Consider the following 19,876-nt stretch of genomic DNA (forward strand, 5'->3'; position numbering starts at 1 on the left):
CACTCTTTTTGATAAACTGGTTGAAAACGCTAAGACACCAAATGAAGGAATTTTTAGAAAATCTGTTTTTGGGTATTATTTGTGGAAATGGGCGTACATGCTTTTTTTGTGTTAAGTTTAACCTAACGTGGTGTAAAAAAACTATCGTCATCTGAATGGCAAACGAAGAAAAAACATGCCTGTTTCGTTGAGATTCCGAGTTACCGTATTTCCATAATTGAATACAAATAAATTCCTATTACAATGCTCAACATCTTTTATTTTACATATTTGTAAAAAAAATTATTTAACTAGGATTAAAAAAAAAATAAAAAAAAAAATAAAAAAAAAAATAAAAAAATTAAAATATAGTTTAATAGATTAAATTTTACAAAAGGTGTTCAAAGTTTCCACCATGCTGATAATGAGATGGATGCAAATTCTCTTGTTTTAATATTCTATACTCTGTTCTAGCCGACATGCATGTGTATGTATGGTCCGCACAGAGGTGGTCGGAACAACTGCGATTTGATCAAGCGCTCTTCATTATTAAGAATTCAATAATACAAACAAAATATGCGCAACAGCCAACAAACGCATAGTTTTATATCTTACAAAAACTGCAATTATTACATTAATACAAAGTATACTCTTTTTTAAATATGATTCAAATATACCTACCAAGATTTAGATTGTATTATTCTGTCAAATAAATAAATAAAAAGAAAATTGTACTAGTGGCCATCGAGTTCCAGGTATTTGAGCTTCATAGGATGCAATATGCACGCATATAAACACTTGATAATCGTGATGACGTCCATTAGGAAATATTTCCTGACAGTGCTGTGCCATTGGTGTTACCACCGCACACGCCGCAGATTAATTGAGCATAGTCAGAACTTGTGTATTGCAGTTGGTGTCTTGACACTAAAAAAAGTGGCAAAGGAAAACTCGAAAATTTTAAATATCTCAAGAGTCTTTTACTAAACATACTTAAAATATATTTTTCTGAACCGCCACATCTTCTATCTGCAGATATATTATTCATTAATTACGCCACATAATATGATATCATTATATCATTTACCTACTTACAATAAATCAGCTACTTATAATTAAAATGATTATTAATGGGCTTAATGAATATAATGCACTGCCAGAATTGCCTTATCTTCTGCGATAGGTAATCGGCAGTGTCCAGTATATTAGAGAACACAGTGTACAATAGGTTTTATGTTTTCGTACGAATGTACGTAATTTGTTTGCTGCTGTATTTCTGTTCCCTGACCCGCGCCTCTGTAATCTTTGAGGATTGCGGTAAGTTCTAATATGTTTGCAAGCAATGTTTTAGTCTTTTAAATTATTATTAATAAAAAAGGTTCCACCTCTACTTCAAATAGATGTTTCGTTTAACTATCATTAACTAATATATATAACGCAAAATATAAAAAAATAAAAGCAATATTTAAATTTGAGCCTACAGTAGGTAAGTACCTCTTTGGCAAAGAATCTTTAAGTCAGATTAAGAACTTTTAGGATATTTTTATTTTTTTGTCTTTCTTACTAATATTCTCTATAAAAAGCATGCTTCGGGGACTTCACGTTTTTGCTGTCTGATACAATAAATTCGCTATTAACATTTAACCCGATTGTCTTTTTCAAAAGTCTCTATAAAGCTATGAATAATGTTAAGGATTAATAAAATTGTCCAATATGTGATAAAATTACTCTTATTACCAAAAATATTTATTTATCTTTTTCTTAACAATTATTCTTATTTTTAAGTTTTAATGTTAACTTTATTTTATTTACTATTTACTTTTACATGAGTTTTAGTAGAGAGAGAGTAGATGGTTCCACCAACTACCCCCTCTGGAAAGCCACCTACAATAAATATTCCTCGTTAACGAAAGTAAACAAAAAGTTAAGAGGTTTGCACAACATGCAGAAAATATATTTCCAAGCGATACAAAAATTCACTTAACTTCGAGGAAACATTATCTGAAGAGGTAAACATCCGTATAGTCACAACAAATGAAGTTTCAAGTGACATTTCAAGTTTAACTAATTTTTGTTTTTTTTCTCTCTGGGAAAGGAAGTCGTACTTAAAATGACGATCCTAATAAATGCCTCATTTCGACTTAAATATGTTCCCAATAAGTGGAAAGTTAAAATGATTGCCAAGCCAGGACGTTATTTCGTGGTGGTACGAAATAACGTTTTACAGGCCGATCTCACTGTTAGGTCTATTATTTTCGACATACAAATTATTTGAGAAACGAGAACTAGCATACCGGATCACCAATTTGGTTCCAGAGAAAACATTTACGCATAGAAAGGTTTATAGAATCCCAACTGTGGGCTGCCAAAACAAAGTGCTCAGGGGAATAGTCGCTCCCTGATACATTCAAAATGGTGCACTCCATCGGCACTTTAGTGTAGAGGACGTCCACCATAATAAAAAGATTGCTGGAGCCTACGAACAACAGCTCCACCAACACGTGAATGACGAGTCATTTCTGATATTCAATGCATTCTGCTTAATTTAGATTTATCAAGCAACATGCAAATTCTTGTTTGAGTTCAACGTAATACCAAGTTAAAAATGGATAAGATATGACACTAATCAATCACAATAAAGAAGTAGTACGTGTAGCTTTACTGTAATCCTCTGATAAATAATAATTATTGTGTGATAATTACACAGAAAAATTAAAAATTAATATACATACGTACCTACATTGTATAGTAACTATTATTATAAGGTGATTTTAAAATATTAATTCTCAATTATTACGTAATTAAAAAATTTACCGCCGCTCACAGCTGCTCTTCAGACAATTAAATAAAATATAAGAGCTTAACTAAAGAAAAATGTAGAAACCCTTATTTCATTGTCTTTGCTAGAACTAAGCTCTATTAAAGAAACTAAAAATACATTTCAGGTATATCACATTAATTGTCATATAAATTATCACTATTTATGCTAACAAGAATATCAGAATTAAACAGAAATCTGAAGTTTTTAAACACATATAACATACCTAATACAAGTTATTAGCGTATTTGTTAAGTTTTATTTTGCCAATCCTAGAAGAAATCATCGGAGTTCCAGTTGTATCTAATACAATTATGAAATAATAGACACAATTAATTATTATTAACACGAAGAGATATAAAAATGTATATATATCAACTATATCTATTATTAATATATTGTTGTAGCTTGAAGTTTTGAGCATGGAATGTTTTAACACGCAATTTAACTCTTCTGTGTAATTGCTGATTACTTTATGACGGTGTAGGTCGTTAACTACTAAATTTCGTTATTAGTTTTTTAATTAGACTATGAACATATCCCAAAGCATTTTTTATAACGATTATTTATTTCATATATTCAAACTTCCAATAATCTTATTCAAGGGTCTGAATATGACTTGGTAACGGTAAACATAGATGGATGTGGTCACAGTCCACCATGCTTCGTCACACTTGGGGAAAGAATACCAGTTAATGTGCGATTCTATGCAGGTAGATATAACCAAAATTTTTTAGAAGACGCTTAAAACATTAAAGTGCGAATGCTGACTCAAGTATTGCTTTTCCTTGAATTTTTTCAAAATAGTAACAATGCATAAAAATTGATTCTTATCGTAATGATTTTAAGTAATTAGGACAGAAATAATAAATGACGAATAATCCGAGTCATAAAGCATTTTTTGCATTAATGCTTCTAAAGATAACATTATTCATATATAGTTGAAGCTTAATAAAAACCATTTCAATTTAACTGGAAATTATTTATTGAATCTGTTACATGGGTGCTTGTGTAACGAATCCATTTTTGCACGTTTCAGACTTCGCATCTTTGCAGCTTGATCAAGATGTCATCATTAAGCTTAACTTCGTCAATGCTAAAACGCCTGTGACGCCGGGTGAGGTTTTGTTTAACATTTTGTCAAATTTAAACTAAATATGTATATACAAAGGTTTAAAAATGCAAAACAACATCGACATATCTTTAAATTAAGCTGTTCTCCTTGGACCATGCACCTAATTAACTTGAGGTAACTAATTGAGCTTGTGTAAAGCTGTCTGATTGCTGTTTTGCGCATAGGTAGGTAGCTACAAAAGAACTAAACTAAGAATACCTAAGGCAAAATTTATAAAACTACCAAAACCACGAAATTATGGCCATATTGTTATATAAATTTTACTTACAAAGTAAATGCCCTTTTTTAATATTGTATAATTAAAACAACTCTACATTCAGTTCTCTGTAGATGTATTTTTTAATTTTCACAAAGATACCCTAGATTTAATACTCTCTGAGTGTTAAGCTCTACATTAGACTAGAAAGAATGCACCCAGTAGGCGGTACCCATGATTTAAGCAGCGATCAGCCTTACAATACAACAAGAAAATGCTTCAGCTTATCTTAAGACTTGATGTAATATTATATAAAAATACCCCAGCTGCGAAAGCGTGCTTGGAAATATTTGATCAGTTTTATTTCCATAGCAAATAATTCTAGTAGTTTGTGTAACATCGGAATTGCTAATTCACTTAGCTTAGGGTTGGGAAATATGGAATGTCGAAAACGACTTGTTTGATAATAAACTTGTTTGATATAGAGCCATGTGACATCCTCTTATGCCCCGTGCAGACCGATGCTCTTACATCCTTTACTAGTGTGATGTCGGTACCAACTAATATGGCATTGGTAAGTTTTTATATGTTATTCACATTACTGAAACTTATGGAGTTGTTCCGAACGGTCCAATTTGAGAAGGGTTCTTCAGGAAAGAGCGTACCAATTCTTAAACGACCGGCAACGAACTTGCGAACGATCTGGCAATGTGAGTGTCTATGGGTGGCAATATCACATAACATCAAGTAAGCTTCCTGCCCGTTTGCCCCCTGTTCTATAGAAAAAGAAGAAAAAAGCATATCTTAGTAAATAAACCTCCTTAAAAAAAGAAGAAGAAACTCAGATTAGTGTTGATGTTTCAAGTATATACAAACCAATGTACTTGAAACAGAATAGAAATAGAAACTTGAGCACATCTGATGATGACAAATGATTTTTTAAGAAAATAATCGCAAGTTTCTAAACTTAAAATAAGAATAATATAAATATTACTACATAGGTATATATTTGACTATCTCAGTAACATAATTCAATCACCTATGTCACGTTAAAGTTGACTACCAACATGTCATAATAAAGTAAACAAAGGACGATAAACTATTAAGATGAAGTCCGGAAATCTAAGAATAATTGTAAGGAATAATAAATGGCCATTATCTGCTTAAGTCACATGTTTTGGTACAAGGAAAAATATTTTAAAGTGCCTTTTTTGCCACGGTTTTAAGACGCCAACCGTACCTATCTGTAAGATTACTTATGTTATTGTGCACTTTTAAAAAAGCTGTTTTAATTTTTAGTCATTCTTTATTCAAGGAACTTTGATTTAAACGTTTCATGAGCTTTTGAAAACATTAATTTTACAAGACTAAAGAAACTTAAAGCTCCTAAAAATTAAAAAGCATTTTAAATGGGAACTCTTTTAATAAATACTTATTGTTAATGCAAGAAAGGAATCCCCGTTTTAACGAAATTATTTCCCTTACAGAACCAACGCGGATACCTTCAATGGCGAGTTTACAATGAGAAAAACCGGGTGGTATTATGTTACTCCGTGCTTGTTCAGACACAGACGTATATTCAGAAAATGTTGAAACAGGCCGCTCTCCTCACCAAGGCTCTAACCGATGACAAAATTAAAAAAGTTCCTCATCCTTTGGGGCATCCCCTCAATCCTGTTGGAAACTTACCAAACGTTACTTTTGAATTTTACGGTTAACCATGTTTTATTAATATACATATAATATTATTACTATATGTATATTAAAAGATAAATAGAGCAATATATTTTATCAAAAATCACATAAAGTATACTAATCATAAATCAATATTCTAACTACTGCTATATTTTCTATTATGAAATATAATCAGATAAAACCCTAAATAAATACTTGCAATAAATATATCTACTCAATAAAATATGATACATTGTTTTATTTACACTTAAGCGTTGGGCAATACATTAAGTAGATAAGTTATTTATGACGATTGGTCATGAGCGATGTTCTTAAGTGTTTACCTAGATATATGAGTGATGATATAATCGAGTTGCATGCTGGAAGAATGATACCTATATCGTGAAAAGAGTTAAACACTCGTTTTAATACGTATATTTAGACTATTTACATAACCTCTACTAAAAACGCCACATAAATGAATTATACACATAAAACAGTAATGCAATATTCTACTTATAACTTACAAGGAAGCTGAACAGTCATGGTTGGCAAGTTCGTTTCACGGTAACTTTTTTATTCTAACCGATGTAAATAAAATATCTACATCACGGCAATTTATATAAAGATTTTAAAAAATCACGGGTGCCGTGGCCCACCTGTCCGCACTTCTTCGTACCTAACCAGGTGTAACAAGGTATGATTTCGATACATTTATACGTTCATAACGTACATTTATTAATTATATATCAAATTGAAGCTATTTGTTCTATTAATTATCGTATATGGGTGCTTAGTTAAATCTGGCCGCAAATAAGGGTTACCTGCTGTTAAAGATGATAAATATTTAAGGTAGAGTGAAAGAGAGTTAACGCATAACATCATTTGTCAGACGAGGATAGCAAATGCCACCTGTGCGACGCTTTTAAGCCATTGTGCATGCGTCGAATGTTAATGTTCTCAAACTGAATATATGCGGCATTTTTATTCTAACATAAAAACCAGTTTTATTGTTTTAATTTATTTAATAATATTTACGTCGTTTATTACGAACTCCAAAACAGCGTGTTTTATTCAGTTTCAGAACATTAACATTCTCCTAATTATAAATATACATTAAAATTTGGTTTTTACCAAAATATAACTGATGGGCGCACTAATCCTGCAGCCGGATCTTAGACCGCTGTAATATAAACACCCTGCGGGTTTTTTTTAAATCGGTTAAAAAGGAAAATGGTTTGTTTCGATTGATTGAAAGATCACAAATATGTATAACTCAAGTGTATTTGCTGCAGTTGCTTGAAAACCCTATCAGGTCGGAGGCAAGCCCGGGTTAAAAACAGGTTTCTTCAAGTCATTTATTTTTGTTTCCGCAAATTTTAGATATATCTGACCTAATGTGCTTATAATTCAATGGTCACTTTGAATAAATTCAACAAAAAACCACTCCAATTATTATGCCATTATGTGAAATAAATTGTTAAGTAATATAAACCTAAATAAAATAAATATTATATCTAAGTTATACTGGTAGCAACAACCAAGGAGACAGGAAGTAGAGATTCAATATGAATTGCGAGGCGAACTACATACCTACAGGTGGGAACTGACCAACGTTACGAGGTGTAATGTAACATGTAATGTAATGTTACACAGCGAGCATTCGTGCAGTCAGTACGTCGTGTTACGGGGAAACCAGCGAGCAACGAGCCGCTCGTTGCTCGCTTTGAGTGCTCCACCCGGCTGTCGGTTTTTTGGCGAATCCTTTGACTGTTACGCGGTTCAGTAATTACGCGTCGCACGTCGCGAGTGATCATGATTATGATTTTCTATAAATTGTGTCATTTTTAAGTACTTTTCGTCCAATTAAATTCAACAGTTCTTCAAAATCGAGACCTGCGTACAAAGTTTTATACTGTCCAGTAATCATTTGGTTTTTAATATTGCAATCAATAACAAACCACCTCATACGCCTGTGTTTTTAAATAAGTTTTATGTCCAGTAACATTTCTTCTTCTTCTTAATTTGGATGAAACAATAATTAAATAGAATGAAAGATATCAACATTATCACTATCACATCTCGTGAACACTGGCGGCGAAAGTGGAGCACAGAGTTTTGACGAGCATGTTACGCCGATTTTAGAACACAGCGTTACATGCTCGATGCGTAACACGCTCGATGCGAATGCTACATTACACCTCGTAACTTTGGTCAGTTCCCACCTTACCAACAAACTGCTGCGTTTAGTGTATAAAATATGCTTATTCCTATCGTCGCCCGTTCATTGTTTTATTGGGTGCGCAGAGTATTCATTTATTTATAAATAATCTACAATTAATTATATATGAAAACAATACTAAAAAAACTAAAACAGATTACATTGTAACACAAAATATACGAAACAGAAAGCATAAGTCAATGAAGTATATTAACAGATAAAAACAAGAAAACTGAAATTAAACATTAAATAAACTACAACTTAAATTTTTTAAAGAAAAAAGAAATTGTTTCTGCTGCTAAATAAAGTTAGCTCACTCATAACTTCTCTTTTTTTTAAACAGTCTGACAGACTGAAGGTAGTATGAGCTGTATAGCCGAATAATAATTGGTCACAGTGTTTTTTGGTCCTTACAAAAAGGTGTGGTCGCCAAACAGTGGCGTCACTGGACGTGGGCGAGGTGGGTCTTAATTGAGCGAATTAGATTGATTAACAGTCATAGTTTTTTCAATAAAATGAAATAACTTATAAGAAATAAATACTGATTTACATATGTACCTACTGAGGTAGATATCTCATCACAATCACACTCTAAATAGACGTTATTCAGGCACTAGTAATTACTACTAGGAGCAAATCATTCGACCATAAACGAGTAAAGTGATTTTCAAGTTATAATGCCGTCTTGCTCTTGGTTTCCGCCAGTCAGTAGTTACCACTTGCCAGACATAAACATGTTTTCAAAGAGTGTAGTTGTGTGCTGCTTGCTGGCGTTCTCCGCTGCCACTGATGTTTTACAATGTCCTGGTATGTATCACCTTTCAATTAACTCGACCTGCTTTCTGCTCATATTACTTTCTTCGTACAAGACGTAAGGTCGTGGATGTGTTATGTTTACTTGCAAGTTTATAGAAAGTATTGCTGTTAATTTTACACGAGGTATAAAACTTCTTATTTATTCCGTTGTATACATATTATAAACAGAGACTTCTTGCGACAAAGTTGTATCTAATTAAACGTTAACAAAGAGTTACTCAAAGTCTAGTAAAATAAATATTCATGCAACTGATTGAATTATTATATTTGTATGTTGTTTTAATAAAATACTAAGGACAGGTATCGCGTAATATTGTTCAAGACATTTTATTTTTTATTTAGCTTAACTTCCTGTCAAGCTTTGCTTAATGTCAAAGGTTCACCAATCCTGTCCTTCTTCTGTCTAACTGGAACATGCAAATTAAATATACAGGGGGTTTAGCCCTTAGTTTAGGTATACAATTCGACCATTTCCTTTTTCTGTGTGTCCTACGAAGTACCCATACGATGATTTCATGCGTTTATTTGTTCTGTACAAACAATATCTTTCAAAATAATGACTAAAGGTCGAAGACTACGAATCGACTACGTTTTTGCGATTACATTTCTGACTTTTTTCTTTTTGCGTAAGCAAAAACTAACAAGGACGTTAAATAAATATCATGACAAACAAGATTTGATAGGATGGAAGATTACATTTATTTTTTGCGCTTCTTCGTCTTATTCTTTTTAGAAGTTCCGCCGATGGTCAGTGTGTGTGATCTTTATTTTTTTTAAATATTCTATGCTCTCTAAATACCACAACCAGAACCATCTCGATCAGACAGCAGCATAGATGGACACTATTGCGAAAATTTCAATGGAACCTATGAAAATTTGGCGTTGATAAATACAACTTTATGATTGATGATGATTAAGTAATCGTACAGCAAAAATGGCTAAATCTATAAACTTTTATAGCTCAATAGCTTTATCCCTACCACGTGATATATAATAATGTATTCGTGCGCTGATCTAGATCTTTAATTACATTCAGATCACTTCTGCGATCATGGAACATGACAGTAACCGGTAGTTACCTCGTCGCATTATAAACATGCTTATTGAAAGATCTATGTGGTCTTACTACCTTGTGTAGTTAACTATTAATTAAAAGGATACGAACCTGCTCTAATTACAACTCAAATATTTGCTCAAAACTCAACTAATTCTTAGTTGTTCTATCTATTTTATTATATCACATTCTAACATTTAATCTATATTATTCAAATACCTCTTTTTCTCTCATAGTATTTTACAATACCAAGAAGTCAGCGTTTCCTTTAGCTATTACATAAGCTGTTATGCTTGCTGTGAAAAGTAAAAGTAGACCCACTTTTAGTATTTTTGTTTATCCATAATTATGCTTAACCAAATCATGTATTGAATCTACAATAAATCTTAAATCACAATGGACAGAGCAGCGTAGTGGGTTTTTGTCAAGGACTGCCATTTTTTATAGGTTTAGATTAAGATCACGCTAAATACAGTGTATAATTATGAAGTTAATAGTCATCTATCTATTTATAATATAGTTTTAAACGTGTCACAATTGAGTGCTTACGTAATTCGTTAACCTTTGCATCGCAGCACGCATCCGATAAAAATACTGACTGCGACAAAAAATGCACGTTATAATCTATTCATATAGTAGGTAAGCTTGTAATTTTCCTTACTACACAGCATTAATTTAAAAAAATTGATTTTATAAACGCTCAATGTTTCGTTATAACGAATCGACACAGAAGCATGGATTTTGAAGGTATCATATATATATAATATGAACACATAAAAGGAGTGTAATGAACTCCCCCGCCCGTAATATTAAAGTTAAATATGCCCAGTGATTAAATGCCTAAATTATTGTAGTAAACCCCAGAGGCCTAACATAAGCGCTGACACACTTCAGTATAGCATTTTTTTTAAACATCTAGCATTTAATTATTTGAGTGGTAATAAATAGTAAATATCGTATTTTAGAACACCCCTCATTATTGATACAATTATAATTAAAAACAAATAGGACTTTAATTCAGGATTTTTTTTTTGTATATTTATTCAAAAAAACAATTATGACTAGGCACTACTAACATTCGGGAATTCAATAAACTACATAGTCAAATATATATTGCCTAGTTTAGTAATTATTGGTTTTTAAGGTTGGAATTGAATAAATGATATGATTATAGTAGGATTGGAATAAATGATATGATTATAAAATGAAAATATGATTTTGATAAATGATATAATTGGACATTACTTTCAGGTAAAAATACAGAAAATCTGAAGGAAAACGTGCAGCTATCGCCATGCAAGAAACCGCCTTGCAAATTGAAAAAGGGAACAGATCAGCACATTACAATTAATTTCACTCCCAGTTAGTATGCATTTTTATCATAGACAACTTGTAAGGTTTTATTCAGAATATCCTATTCATTCATAGATATAAATATCGCGTGTTCACTGTTTACATTGTTGTACATTGAACCTCTTCCACTGCTTTGAGGACTCGTAGATATGCACCTATTAATCTAAAATCTATTGCTTTGGATTTTTTTTAATTTCATTATGTGTTTTGTGTGACGGCCCACTTTTGTTACCTACCGGACAAATTAATTCCTCAATTTATGCAGTAACTTCACTATATCACTTCTATTATTTTTATTTTTATTTTATTTTTATATTTACTTTACCATTCCTTCGTGTTCTAAAATAAATTTCAGTTTTCTTAATTGGATTTTTATGTTTCAGACGAGGACGTGGTTGAGTTAAAAAATCGTGTGGTAGCTGACGTGTTCGGCGTGGACTTACCATTCGTTGGCGTAGATGGAAACAGTGTTTGCGACAAGATATTAACAGCGGACGGACAGAAGGCGTCATGTCCACTCAAAGCCGGAGTAAAATACACGTATAAAGACTCATTTCCCGTCCTCGAGTTCTATCCCAATATAGAGGTCAAAGTCCACTGGGCCCTCAATAGTCCTAAGAGCGAAATTATTTGTTTCGAAACGCCTGTTAAAATAGTATCTAAGAAGTGAGCTAATCGTTATGGAATGGTTTTTAGGTTCTCGGAATTATATATAAGAAACGCAATTCTGCAATTCGATTAACTTTTATATAGATTTTGTACTTGTTTTTAGTTTATTATAAATAAATAAATTGTAATTTTTATACAATTAAGTTTATTTTAATTGTGTTGTGTAGAAGGTTATTCGCACTTCCGTATATTTCTCAACGTAGTTCACTGATCACCCAAACTCGTAGTAGGTACTTAAGTATTTATAATAATGTAGTTTTTCCTTTTAGTTCGTGAAATAATAAGCATTACTATATTAAAGTATTAGATTCTATGACAAAAGTTGTTAGCTTATTGGAGAAATTTTAAACAACATTTGAAATTACTGGTACAAAATGTCAGATTTTTTTTAACTATGACCAAAATCAATCCTACAAATGTGAAATGTTCCACCCTCGTACAACACGAAACCAACTTAATTTGCTACTATTATATTATGCAATTTATCAGACAGAATTCTATAGAAAAAATCTTTCAATCATTGATATTTGTGTCATTTGGTCATATAAGAAAATATGCGCAAAACTTATGGAGTAGTATAAATAAATAAATAGTGAAATTGACGTAATTGGAATAATAAACAATCATTGTTATTGTGCTAACAACATTCTTTATTATTTGATTCACATGGCTCTCAATAGTGGATTGAGAAAATGTTATGATATATAATACTGCTTCTTGAATTTATGTAGTTAGTTTCCGTAACATAATATGGTTAACAAACAAAACAGATCTTTGTGGATTCGCGTTCAATTATGTTGGGCCTTTTTTTTACCTGGTGCTATGACTGCGGGAACTTCGAAACAGAAAACATCACGTTTACCATCATGAAGAGCCCAATGGACGCGAAGGTCGACCTGCGGATAGTAGGCTTCGATTGGGAAACTATTGGTGTAGACGTACTCTTGGTCCGGTTGAAGAGGGCACGGTGCAGGGGAACCGTCCTCAGCCTTCTTCACGTTGGGGCAGGCATCGGAGCCGGTCACTCCGAGGAACGGTAAGGGCAACCCAGCGATGTCCGCGTAAACATTGTTTGTAAGCGATTTCACGACAGTTTCTGAAAGATTTTACGCCATTTCAATACAAACTTATTTAGCAAACAGAAGATAATAATGTCCATTATAGTAAGGTTCTATGTGGACATGCCATAAGCTGAGTTTAAAGCCATGAAACACGTCTCCATTCTTACGGTTTTATTTATGAGACTGGAACAGCCAGGTTCAATGTACAGTTAAAATAGTTAACTTAGGTAAAGAGTAAAGTTTCATAAAATAAAACCAGGCGTTGCATAGTACTTGTATACAATATTTAAACAAAGAGTAATTCTACTGCGTTAGCATTTAGTTTTTTTAATGAACTAAGTCGAGAAATACTAGTTAATTCCAGTGGTGAGGTAGGAATGTAGCTGATTCTTCCTGATATTAATAAAACTCATCATAATAATGCAATAGCTCTTCATATATCTAATAAATTTAATTTTTTTTATTTATTTTACGATATGAGTTAGGATCCACGTCGAACACATGAATTATGCTTTTATAAAAAAAATATAATTTGACACGGTTACAGCCCCGTTAAATGCAGTTTGTACAAATGTGGCCATTGCTAAGTATAAATGATCAGGCGCCTGATAGTTGAAGTACATTGTGCCGAACCTTACAAGTTTACCTAATATTGATTAAATCACTTACTTGGTTTAAACTTAAATGTTACGGTGGTAACGGAGCCCTTTGTTAGTTTGCATCGAGATTTACCGCACGGCGTGATTTGAATTCTTTCTTGAAAATTATCGAACTCTTGTCCTGTAATAATATTGTTAAATAATAATTTATATTTCATACATAAAGTAAAAAACCACTCACTTTGTCTTTTTAAGATGTATAGGTACATTCATCTTTGCTACTAAGTATACTATAAGGTCCCATTATCTAAAAGTTAAGTAGGGTGTAGATATTAACCGCTGCTAATGCTACAACTCTAAACACTTATAGAATCTAAGCCGAACCGTCCGAGTTAAACGCATTCATTTAACTAGAAACTCAATTATTCAAACCCGGAGGCCATAATATCACCACAACTAACTGCACCATCCAACAGAATACCCACTTTTGTGAAGTATCATTACATAAATAACTATGTATAAATAAAAATAACATTCTTTTGATTTACGCTTAAATTTCTTTCCCAGAATTTCTAATGAAAAGTCCAAAATTAACAAATTCTTAAAGGTCGAAAAACCTTTTTCCCAAATTAAAATTTGATTATACATTGAACGTCCAAAGAAATAGCAGCAATATAGGTTGGCTTAAAATCAATCTTTAAATCGTTGTTATCAAATGATGTGGTCACATCCAACTAAAACATAAATATTAAATTTCCTAAATCAATATTTTTGTTTAATGTGAACTAATTAAGATATGAAGGATTTCATTTTTAGCTGAGAACCAATAAAAATATGTTTATTCGTTAATTTATATTTTCAAAGTTATAATATAAAATATACATTAAATGTTCTTGTAATTTTAGGCCGTTATTCACATACTGAAACCGATATTTTTTTATTGATATTGTAATCTTACCGACACACTGTGCAGCCGGTGTTTCACTAGATATACAGGATGCCAATAATAGGACACAGAAAATGATAAGAGGTTTCATTTTAACAAGACGCAACCGATTCTGAATACAGGTGCACAACGATTGAGCAATCTAAAGGAATCCGCGGCATTAAAACTACTTAGAAGACCTCGAATTTTATTTTTTATTTCACTATTCATTTTATTACGGACTGTTAAAATAAGTCAACCAAATGGTGATTGTGTTCATTGATAACCATCAAGTCAAAATACAATTACAATAAGTTAAAATGTTAATATGTAGATTTAGGAGAATACAAATGAAATACCATAATAAAAAATAAAAAACATAAAAATCTCTAAAATTAAACACAAATTATATCAAATCGTTTATTGGTAAAATTAAATACAATGAGTAAAACACAATAATGTCATTTTTTTAATGAGGCAGATTAAAATACTTCGCTTTATAATTAAACGTACATTTACAACTAAAACTAGGGTAGGATTAATAGAAGGCAAACTTTATAACATATAATATAGCTGTAATAAATTAAAAACTTACACATGTGGAACAAATAATACTATTTGGCAATCTACAAAGTAGGCGATGGACAACATACTTCTACATTATACATTTGTAAAAAGATATTGATAGATAAGTAGGCAAACATAAAAAAAATCTTCAATATCTTAGATATTGTTTAAAAGGCAAAAAATATAACAATGGTTTATGTATATATTAATTTCAATTAATCTTCCAAAGCTAAGATATTAATATTCAAAATTAAAATAATAATTGCAAATTGTAATAATCATTGCACACAAAGGAATTTACTTTGTTTTGTTATAAGTACCTACGTCAAATAAATTAATAGCAATAAAATCTAGTTTCGCGTGTGCACGATACTTATAAATATTGATATAAAAAATTACTGTTAAAATAAGCGTACATTTAACAATTCATACTTAAAACGAAAACAGTCAAAGCCAGATTAACAAATAAAGTCGCAGTTTGATCAATTGGCGTTACAACACCGGTGTTAATCGACTGGTAACAATAAATTACGTCAAAATTCTTCAAATAAAATGAAGAGACCTTCGAATACCGAGAAGGGATAACACATCTGACATTCAATCGTAAATTACTTTTTTAATAACATTCATTATCATATGCGTCTGTCAACAAGGGACTTTATGATATAATAAATCTATTCAAATACAGTCCATTAAATAATACAAAATTGAGAATAATACAGATTGAAAATGAGATTCAGTGATTCAGTATTGGTATACTGTACAATGTACATATTTGATTCAGATAAACATAGTTTTTGGCGGTAAGGGGTAATATGGAGTAAATGTCTTCTTTATTATATTTCATAATATATTAATAAAAAACATAATCAATACTTATCTGTTAGGTTTTACGTACATATTATTTAATATCCGTCTGGGTAATTTTAACAAACCGTTTTTTTGGTTTCCACAATTCGATTCTGGCGCAGCGTCTAGATATTTTTCCATATTGTTCAATACCTCGCTGGGATCACCCCCAACCTTATATTCGTCTATTGCTCTATATATAGCCTGCAAAATACGTGTTATGAATAGTATCTAATATATAAAATTCTCGTGTCACAAAGTTCGTTCCCATACTCCGAAATGGCTCGACCGAATCTTATGAATTTTTTTTCCATATTCAGTAAGTCTGAGAATCGGACAACATCTATTTTTCATCCCCTCAAACCCCTAAATTTTTACAGCATACATAAATACTTACAACCTTTTATAGTCACCCCTCAATTTTTATTGAACTAAAAAATGGTTCCTAGAAATAATATACATACATGGCAAAACGGCGTTTGCTGGGTCAGCTAGTAATATATAATATGTACACAATTAATTTCAGTTTTGTTTCTATGCGTTATGACTACAAAAATTATCTATTACGGTTAGGTAAATTCAATAGTGCTAGTAGTTGCAATCGTCAATTCAGTGGCCAATCATCCACAATCATCATTATCCACTTGCTCTGTCCCCAATTATTGAATGGTGTCGGTGCTATTGTGTGTTTTATGCTTTCGTGTATCCATCCCTTTCACACTTCATGTCAATTTACCATTGCCATAAAAAAATTGTATTACTAACAATTCATTATTTCATAATGTTCATTTGATTACCTCAAACGCAGGCTGTTTATGGTTATGGAATGCTCTCCGACTGCCATGTAATATGAACACTCCCCTATTTGTGGCATCAGCACAGGCATCACCATACATACACTGATCAGTCCGGTAATTATATCTACATGACAAAAGATAAACTGCCTTTTCATGATAGTGAAAAATAATATTAATAATATCCTGAAAAAAAACCACCATATTATATATTGTCGCTGGAGAATGATCATCTCGTATGTCCAAAAAAACATTTATTTTTTATTCTTTGACTCTTATGTCATTTAACTGGTATAATCATGAAGTAAGGACTTATTTATGTTATTAATAAATAAGTCCTTTTTACTATCCAAAACTATGGACAAAGACACATAATAATATTTTAAAGAATATTGCCGAAATTAATCATTTTTTTTGTTTCCTGTAATCTTTGGTTCTCGGGACATACGAGGTTATCATTCTACAGAGACAATATAAACTTTTTTATTGATTAACTATGAAGTTAGTGCCTTCAACATTGCATTGCACTTAATATATATTGAATTTTATTTAAATTAATTTTAATTTACATATTGCTATGCACTTTTGAACAAGAGATAATAAAAAATTATCATTAGATATTCATAAACTTTTCTTGATATCAGATTTTAATGAAACAAAGGATATTTGTAACCTAAAATCCAACCAAATCTGTTAAGTTGTGGTTGAGCATGACCTTACAGACACAATAAGCATTTGCTTACAATATGGATAAATTTATTATGTACTTTATACAGCAATGAAACTTAAAATCTAATATGTTCAAGAAGAACAATGTACCTGATCACCCCAAGGAATGTAAAGCTTATATTTCAACATAATTGGTGTCACATAATCAACCCACGCAAATTCTCGCATTCTTGTCAAATTCATTAGCATAACTCCTGAGTTAAGACCTTAAAAAAATCATCAATTGTATGCTATCAATTGCACAAATTTTCGCATAGCTGCTAAAATAATTTCCATATATTTATACTGTCAAAGCTATTTAACACACCTCAGATCATAATTTTGGTTTAAACTGTAATCATGAGAGCTATTGACTATCAATTAAATGGAATTTCACCCATTTTTACAATATGTACATTGTTATATATATTACCATATTTTCCATAAAATGGGTGTTTTGCAAACCGAGGATACCATGAGACATTTGGATTGTCATCTTCGAGTGACATAGCAGTTATCTGATATGCATTAAACTGTGAAAACAAATCCCACAACTGTTCAGGGGGACCGAGAAATATAGTGTCTGTGTCCACATACAGCATAGCATCTACATGTGGGATGAGTTTCTAAAACAAAATTAAAACAATTGAAGCTATAGGCTATCATTTATAAACAAAATAATATTTAGTTAAAAAACTGACAGGTATGAACAATCTTTGAGCTGCACATTTGCTAAATAAATTCATCCATTCCTCTTTGTGTTCCTCTGGAAACACTATCCTCTGAATCTCAAATTTTAAGTTATCACCAAGTATTTTCTTCCATTTGTTTAAAGTTATGCTAAAGTTATTTCTTAACTTGTCATCAGCAAATATTATAAAGTATAAAGGTGAACTTGAGAAAAGTAGACTTGATTTTATTAAATTTAATGATTCATTGAACCTTGAATCACAAACAACAAATGATATTACCACTCTATCAACATTCTTTGTAACATAATACACATTATCCCTGAAACAAAATGTACTTGTGGATGATTCGAAAAATAACAAAAATCTAAAATAAGTTGTACATCGAATTTTAAGATACCTAGAGTTTGAGCGAAGGGTTGCATTATTCTTATACGCAGTTAAAGAGTATTTAGATAAATTCGTTGCATAAAAAAGCAAAATTATACAACACAAACACAGGAACAAAAATAGTTTTGTATAATGTTTTCTCATATTGTTAAGTTAACTACGAAGTTAAGACAACTTCATAACAAAGAATAGATTATAGAAGTATCTATTTAATTAACACATTCATATAATTTATATAGTTACATAAACATATAACCACAACATGTATATATACGTCATCTTTGGAGTTTGGACATCAAACGTTAAAGTTTAAACAATTAACAATAAAATATATACATAAAACAAGTCAGGAACTTGAGACTAGGGATGGCGATCTGAGATCGATTAATCGAAGAATCGATTTTTCGAGCAGAAAATATCGATTTTTTAAATCGATATGAAGTACTGTGTCGATTCACTGAATCGATATATCACCCTTGAAAATCGACATTCGATTTTTTCTGTTTTGGTATAAACCATACAATTATTTGCATTTAGTTGAATGTGCCTGAATTATAAGAGTGCTGCCGGTTAAAGAGTTAACTACTCATAAACTCGCGAGATGGCTGTATGTTTAGTATCCTTTACTCGCCTCTCTTTAAAACATTCAGTATATAAAAACTTATTTTTTTTTTATAGTTGATCTTATAGTTTGATACGGTAATAAAAATAATTGTTATTTTTGAATTCCCTGATTTTATTGATAAGATATCGTTAATTGCAATATTAATCTTGTTTTTAGTAAAATTGATACAAATTTACATTGTAAACGCAAACTTGAAAAAAAGATCGATTTTTTAAGAATCGATTTTGTGGGCCTCGATTTTTTCGTGAATCGATTCATTAGACTACGATTCGAATCGATTTAAAAATCGATCTTTTTCGTAAAGAATCGCCATCCCTACTTGAGACAAAGTCACTTTGCGACAATCGTGACCCACTAACGCCAAACGAATATACAGTGTGGAAATTGTCACGTGATAAAACGTGAGGTAATGTCATTCTCACAAATTTTTTTCGGGGTAGTGGGTCAAGCATGTTGAAAAGTGATTTTCTCTCTCACCCATGGTCACGTGACGAATAACTTCAACTGTTTATAATTATGCTATAAATATTTAACTCGAAATGTGTTTTATTTTAACTACAGTGTAAACTCTTTATAACTTTGTTTGGTTTAACACAAACTCCATACATTAGTTCTCTCTTTATAACGCAACAGCCATACTCTATTACGGAGATAATTAATTAATATAAGAATATTTTCATATTTAGACATCAACAACATACTTAAATGTAATTGTTTTTATAATCAGCTTACAAAACTAACCTTTTGAGGAGCT

At 31.4% G+C, this 19,876-nt stretch overlaps 4 protein-coding genes across 5 annotated transcripts; 2 read left to right on the forward strand and 2 right to left on the reverse strand.

Annotated features, from left to right (window-relative positions):
* Window positions 1-1,156: 1,156 nt before the first annotated feature.
* On the forward strand, window positions 1,157-6,051 carry LOC125054627. Its single transcript, XM_047656638.1, has 5 exons — window positions 1,157-1,296; window positions 3,403-3,510; window positions 3,837-3,914; window positions 4,614-4,702; window positions 5,616-6,051. The coding sequence occupies exons 1-5, from the start codon at window positions 1,227-1,229 to the stop codon at window positions 5,844-5,846; spliced, it is 576 nt and encodes a 191-aa protein (XP_047512594.1). The 5' UTR covers window positions 1,157-1,226; the 3' UTR covers window positions 5,847-6,051.
* A 2,576-nt stretch (window positions 6,052-8,627) lies between these two features.
* LOC125052949 (NPC intracellular cholesterol transporter 2-like) lies at window positions 8,628-12,054 on the forward strand. 2 transcript variants are annotated; one of them, XM_047654057.1, is made up of 3 exons: window positions 8,628-8,830; window positions 11,145-11,255; window positions 11,630-12,054. In XM_047654057.1, exons 1-3 carry the CDS (start codon window positions 8,701-8,703, stop codon window positions 11,914-11,916), a joined length of 528 nt encoding a protein of 175 aa, XP_047510013.1. In that variant the 5' UTR covers window positions 8,628-8,700; the 3' UTR covers window positions 11,917-12,054. The 2 variants fall into 2 exon arrangements, with proteins under 2 accessions (XP_047510013.1, XP_047510020.1); XM_047654064.1 differs by lacking the exon at window positions 8,628-8,830 and adding an exon at window positions 8,899-8,962.
* Window positions 12,055-12,541: 487 nt separating this feature from the next.
* On the reverse strand, window positions 12,542-14,688 carry LOC125052959 (NPC intracellular cholesterol transporter 2-like). The gene is made up of 3 exons (XM_047654077.1): window positions 14,534-14,688; window positions 13,646-13,756; window positions 12,542-13,011 (listed from the first exon to the last, which is right to left on the reverse strand). The coding sequence occupies exons 1-3, from the start codon at window positions 14,610-14,612 to the stop codon at window positions 12,704-12,706; spliced, it is 498 nt and encodes a 165-aa protein (XP_047510033.1). The 5' UTR covers window positions 14,613-14,688; the 3' UTR covers window positions 12,542-12,703.
* A 268-nt stretch (window positions 14,689-14,956) lies between these two features.
* On the reverse strand, window positions 14,957-18,710 carry LOC125052908 (glucoside xylosyltransferase 1). The gene is made up of 6 exons (XM_047653990.1): window positions 18,508-18,710; window positions 18,120-18,429; window positions 17,852-18,044; window positions 17,530-17,645; window positions 16,714-16,896; window positions 14,957-16,120 (listed from the first exon to the last, which is right to left on the reverse strand). The coding sequence occupies exons 1-6, from the start codon at window positions 18,639-18,641 to the stop codon at window positions 15,944-15,946; spliced, it is 1,113 nt and encodes a 370-aa protein (XP_047509946.1). The 5' UTR covers window positions 18,642-18,710; the 3' UTR covers window positions 14,957-15,943.
* Window positions 18,711-19,876: the final 1,166 nt, after the last annotated feature.

Source organism: Pieris napi, chromosome 1, assembly GCF_905475465.1.
Source record: "Pieris napi chromosome 1, ilPieNapi1.2, whole genome shotgun sequence".
In the NCBI taxonomy this organism is placed as follows: Eukaryota; Metazoa; Arthropoda; class Insecta; order Lepidoptera; family Pieridae; genus Pieris; species Pieris napi.